We start from the raw sequence: 5,692 nt of genomic DNA on the forward strand, positions 1-5,692 counted from the left end.
GTGTTAGTAGTAGTTTTAGATGCACAGGAATATGTGAGGCTTTGCTGCGTTCAGTGCTGGAGTGATTCAGACTCTGTGTGTTGTTCAGTGTCTGTCTGTTTGTTTTCTCAGGCTTCAGTAGGAGTTTGTGTGCCGCGCCACTGCTGTAGATCACTCACTCACTCACTCACTCACTCACTCACTCACTCACTCACACACACACACACACACACACACACACACACACACACACACACACACACACACACACACACACACACACACGTAATGAGGCGTGACGGCTTTATATATGTGCTGGAGGGCCCGTAAGTCCCGCCTCCTCCTAGGCAGGAGACCAATAGGGTTCCGCCTGCAGGGGCCTGCTGATGTCACAGCTCCTGTGTGCAGTGGACCAATGGGCTCGCAGCTCCTGATGACATCAGCCAGCAGTCGGTTCCTCCAGCACACAGCTTCATTTTCTGCTCAGCTTTTGTGTTCAAATGGAGTCTGCTCTGGTGCTGTAGGAGCTTCTGTGTTTTATCTGCGGCGTGCGCTGACATGCAGCTCGTCTGAGGCAGGATGGTGGTAGACGCTCCTAATCCCAACGGGCCGTTCCCGCCGGTGGCGCTCACGCACTTCAGAGGTGAGTGATCTGACGCTCGTGTCTCACGCCGCTCGCTGGTGGACTGTGAGGGTCGTTTCCTAAACGATCTGTGTGTTTGAGGCGCTGCATGAGACCGAAGGCTGTAGTTAGCGTCTCCTGCCCCCCCCCCACCACTCCAGCAGTGATGTCACAGGAAGTGAGGTCAGAGCTGAAGGAAGGGTGCTGTGTTTGTGTGTTACGCTGTTTAAGAGCATTTCTCTCATTCTGAATGGCAAACAATGGACACACAAGTGACAGAGAGAAACCCTGTGTGTGTGTGTTTGTGTGTGTGTGTGTGTGTGTGTGTGAAAGAGAGACAGAGAGTGTATGTGAGAGAGAGAGCAAGACAAGAGTGTGTGTGTGTGTGTGTGCTCTTGTTTTTGTGTCATATCAGGACTCAACTCTGTATAATGACATGGGTATGACACAGGTATTACAAGGAGAGGGTGACTTATGAGGACATAACCCATGTCCCCATTTTTCAAAACGCTTATAAATCATACAGAATGAGTTTTTTTGAGAAAGTAAAACTGCACAAAGTTTCCTGTGAGGGTTAGGGTTAGGTGTAGGGTTGGTGTAGGGCCATAGAATATACAGTTTGTACAGTATAAAAACCATTACACCTATGGGGTGAACACACTTTACACAAAAACAAACGTGTGTGAGTGTGTGTTTGTAAGAGAGAGAGAGTGTGTGTTTGTGTGTGTGTGTGTATGTGTGTGTGTGTGTGTGAGCGACAACCAATATCTTTTTAAATTTGAAAACCGATAACCGATATGTTGGTCGATAAATCAAAATCCCGATTTTTATTTCATTTTGAACACCTGATCACAGAAAGAGTCTCACCGTTACATGTCTGAAATACTACAACATAAATCAAACATATACAGTACAGCAGATTAGTTTGAACCAGTGCAAGTTTCCTAGTAATAGAAATATTATCTATTATTATTATTTATCGGTTTTCATATCTGCCAGATTTTCTTATAGGGCCTATAACGATAACAGTAAAATGAACTTTCATCGGCCCAAAGCGATATTCATAAGTGATTTCATGAGTCAATCGGAGAGCGATGCTTTTATCCACGTCAGAAAAGAATTAGTTTCTGTAAAGCTGCTAGTTTTTCTCAAGTGTTCGTCTAATGTCAGGTGTGCTCATGAGTGATCTGTGTATGAGACAGATCCAGCTGGTCGTAAACATGTAATAACGCTGCTGGTTTGGATCAGATCAGGCTCTCGTGCGGAGCATGTGACAGTACTGAAATCATAATCATAACAGACAGGAACCACTCTGAAAGATTTGTCTTTAATGAAAGGTGAGAAGAATGATCAAAGAGCTCATGAGAGAGTTACTATCGGTGTTTAAACAGGATATTGTGTGTGTGTGTGTGTGTGTGTGTGTGACGTGATGAGTCCTGTATTATAACATCGGTCCAGCTCAGATCAGCTCGGCCTGAGAATGTAAGTCTAGATTTTGATCTCAAACCATTTTAATGTTGGGAAAGGGACTGGTTAACCTCTCTCTGTCTAAACAGCCCTTCAAACAAACCAAGACGTGGAGCGCACATACACAAGAAACCTTTATCACATTTAATAACCACCTGTGGACTTCTGCTAATCACATGCATTGAGCTCATCATCTTCATCATCTTCATCATGGTCTGATGGTGTGTTCCAGATGTGGCTCCGGCCGAGCAGGAGAAGCTCTTCATCCAGAAGCTGCGTCAGTGCTGCGTTCTGTTCGACTTCCTGTGCGATCCGCTCAGTGACCTGAAATGGAAGGAGGTGAAGCGGGCGGCGCTGAGCGAGATGGTGGAGTACATCAACCACAATCGCAGTGTGATCACGGAGCCCATCTACCCAGAGGTGGTGCACATGGTGAGTCCCTCATGAGCCAGGGCTCGATCTTCTGTTTCCAGACGGAGTCAGACGCGTCTCACTGCTGCCGTATTCGGCTTCACTGACACTGACTTCACAAGCTTTTCACACGCATGACCTATCACGCTGAAACACACGCTCTCAGACACAGAGCTAAAACAAGAGAGGTTGTGTTTGATAATGTGCTGGTCTGAGATCAGCTGCACGTGTGTCTCGTCTCACATCATCAGATCACATCACACAGTTACTGCTGTGCTAATCCATTGTTGGCTGTAGATGTGCATGAGTTCATCATAACACGCCCGAGGACGAGGGTCAATTTATATGAATCTTCTGGCAGATTTTTAGCCTATCTATGGCTCTCAGCTTGTGTCAAATTATACAGACATATACACAGGACGCATTCTTGCATTAAAAGACTAGAACTTGAAGAGTTTTTATAGCTTTAGCCAGTGTTTTTATTATTGATATGTGAGATGCTGGTTCATGGTCAGGAGGGTGATGTTGTGTCTGTTGCAGTTTGCGGTGAACATGTTCAGGGCTCTGCCGCCCTCATCGAACCCCACGGGAGCAGAGTTCGACCCGGAGGAGGACGAACCGACTCTGGAAGCAGCGTGGCCTCATCTACAGGTGCTTCCTGAACACGTTCACAGCGTATCTGACCGCTTCTGTCCAGTACACAACCAGAGACGAGGTGCTACACGGCCGGCCAAACATTGCTGCTCACAGAGCCTGCATTTATTCAGTCACAAATACAGTAAAAATAGTGATATATCTTTCCAATGTAAATCATCTGTTTTCTGTGTGAATCTGTGTTAAAGTGTAATGTATTTCTGTGATGCTCCGCTGTATTTTCAGCATCATTCCTCCAGTCTTCAGTGTCACATGATCTTCAGAAATCAGGATAATATGATGATTTACTGCTCGAGAAACATCTCTGAACACAGCAGCACAATATTTCAGTGGAAACTGTAATACACTACCATTCAAGAGGCGTAAAGACTAAAAATTTTAAAGATTTTATTTTGACTTTTGTTCAAATGTTGTTGTTTTTTTGTTATTTGATAGCTTTATTCAGTAAGGGTGCATTAAATTGATCAAAAGTGAGAGTAAAGACATTTAGAATGTTGCAAAAGATTTCTATTTCAAATAAATGCTGTTCTTCTTTAACTTCTATTCGTCTGTGAATCCGGAACAATATTAGTGTCCTCATATATAAATATAACATCTCTCTGTTTCTCAAAGCTGGTGTACGAGTTTTTCCTGCGGTTTCTAGAGTCGCCCGACTTCCAGCCCAATATCGCAAAGAAATACATTGACCAGAAATTTGTGATGCAGGTATGCAGATATTTTACCTCACTGTATAGAAGCTGAAGTTTCAGTCTGAGTTCAGACGTGTGAGAGACTGTTCCTGAACTGATTTACAGCTTCTGGAGTTGTTCGACAGTGAAGATCCACGAGAGAGAGATTTCCTGAAAACCACCCTGCACCGAATATACGGGAAGTTTCTCGGGCTGCGCGCTTACATTAGAAAGCAAATTAATAACATATTTTACAGGTGAGCAGTGCCTTCATGCCTCATTCTTGTCGTTTCTCAGTGTTAGTGGTCTGATAATACAGTCTTTGTGTGTGTTTGCAGGTTTATTTACGAGACGGAGCATCACAACGGAATCGCAGAGTTACTGGAGATCCTGGGCAGGTAAAACATCAGCTGTCCCGGTGCATGCTGGGAAATCTTCTGGTTTCTGACAGCTGTGTTTCTTCTGTCCGACAGCATCATCAACGGCTTTGCTTTACCATTAAAAGAGGAGCACAAGATCTTCCTGCTGAAGGTGTTACTGCCGCTGCATAAAGTGAAGTCTCTGAGCGTCTATCACCCGCAGGTCAGTCCACGCTCCGCTCATTACACACCGGTCACTCACACTGACCAGCGCTAACACCGTCTCGTCTCGCTCCAGCTGGCGTACTGTGTGGTTCAGTTCCTGGAGAAGGACAGCACGCTCACTGAACCGGTAAGACCACACACTCTCAGACAGCATTTAGTGCATTATGGGATTGATGCGACCCATGAGGCTTTGCTGCCGCTGTGCAGGTGGTCATGGCTCTCCTCAAATACTGGCCCAAGACTCACAGTCCGAAGGAGGTGATGTTCCTCAACGAGCTGGAGGAGATCCTGGACGTGATCGAGCCGTCCGAGTTCGTGAAGGTCATGGAGCCGCTCTTCCGTCAGCTGGCCAAGTGTGTGTCCAGTCCTCACTTCCAGGTGACCGAAGCTGGACTTTCTTTCTTCTGTTGCACACAAAAGAGTTCAAGTCAATGGCTACCGTCAACCGTTTGATTACCAACATTCATCATGATTTATTATTCAGTTGTAAGTTGTATTTGAGTACATGAAGACAGAATATGTATTTTTAGGTGAACTGTCCCTTAATGCACTCCATGTTATTAATAAGAACGAATGGGATGCATTTCCTTTCTTTTTGTATTTGTATATCAGTGTAGTAGAAGATTAACTTAATTTAATCATTGCGATTAACAAATCAAAAAGTAGTCTGATTTTATTAATGAAATGTATCCCGTTATTAACTTCAATCTCTGTCATGTGATTTGGAGTCAGTCACAGACGTGTGTTAGTGAGTGTAGAGATGGAGTGACGTGTGCTTCTGACAGGTGGCCGAGAGAGCGCTTTATTACTGGAATAACGAGTACATCATGAGCCTCATCAGTGACAACGCAGCCAAGATCTTACCCATCATGTTCCCGGCGCTTTACCGCAACTCCAAGAGCCACTGGAACAAGTGAGAGTCGAGTTTCCTTCTGTTTGGATGCATCTGTGAGGGTTTCTCCATCTGAATGAGTCTTCCTCTCTCTTCTGCGTGTTGCAGGACCATTCACGGCTTGATCTATAACGCACTGAAGCTCTTCATGGAGATGAACCAGAAGCTGTTTGACGACTGCACACAACAGTTCAGAGCCGAGAAGAACAAGTGAGTTGAGCCTCAAACCCACCGTAGTTTCAGGTGAGATGAGTTCAAACACTGACGCTTCTGCTTCCAGAGAGAAGGCCAAGCTGAAGGAGAGAGAGGAGGCCTGGATGAAGATCGAGAACCTGGCCAGATCAAACCCACAGGTGTGTTTCTCTCCAACCGCCGAACAGGAAGAGAGTTCCTCCGTCTGCTTCAGTCTGTTTCT

General features: G+C 45.3%; 1 protein-coding gene across 2 annotated transcripts in view; it reads left to right on the forward strand.

The window, feature by feature from the left end:
• Positions 1-396: 396 nt before the first annotated feature.
• LOC132144904 (serine/threonine-protein phosphatase 2A 56 kDa regulatory subunit gamma isoform) overlaps positions 397-5,692 on the forward strand; it is a 6,379-nt gene continuing 1,083 nt past the window's right edge. The window contains exons 1-12 of one of the 2 annotated variants that reach the window (XM_059555464.1): positions 397-622; positions 2,301-2,500; positions 3,020-3,130; positions 3,746-3,838; positions 3,928-4,058; positions 4,140-4,199; positions 4,275-4,383; positions 4,459-4,512; positions 4,593-4,763; positions 5,171-5,298; positions 5,386-5,487; positions 5,558-5,630. In XM_059555464.1, the coding sequence (XP_059411447.1) occupies positions 559-622; positions 2,301-2,500; positions 3,020-3,130; positions 3,746-3,838; positions 3,928-4,058; positions 4,140-4,199; positions 4,275-4,383; positions 4,459-4,512; positions 4,593-4,763; positions 5,171-5,298; positions 5,386-5,487; positions 5,558-5,630 (1,296 nt within the window). In that variant the 5' untranslated portion in view covers positions 397-558. The remainder of the gene's footprint in view (positions 623-2,300; positions 2,501-3,019; positions 3,131-3,745; positions 3,839-3,927; positions 4,059-4,139; positions 4,200-4,274; positions 4,384-4,458; positions 4,513-4,592; positions 4,764-5,170; positions 5,299-5,385; positions 5,488-5,557; positions 5,631-5,692) is intronic. The other variant, XM_059555465.1, reaches the window with a different exon arrangement.

The sequence above is a fragment of the Carassius carassius genome, chromosome 8, assembly GCF_963082965.1.
Source record: "Carassius carassius chromosome 8, fCarCar2.1, whole genome shotgun sequence".
Classification (NCBI taxonomy): domain Eukaryota; kingdom Metazoa; phylum Chordata; class Actinopteri; order Cypriniformes; family Cyprinidae; genus Carassius; species Carassius carassius.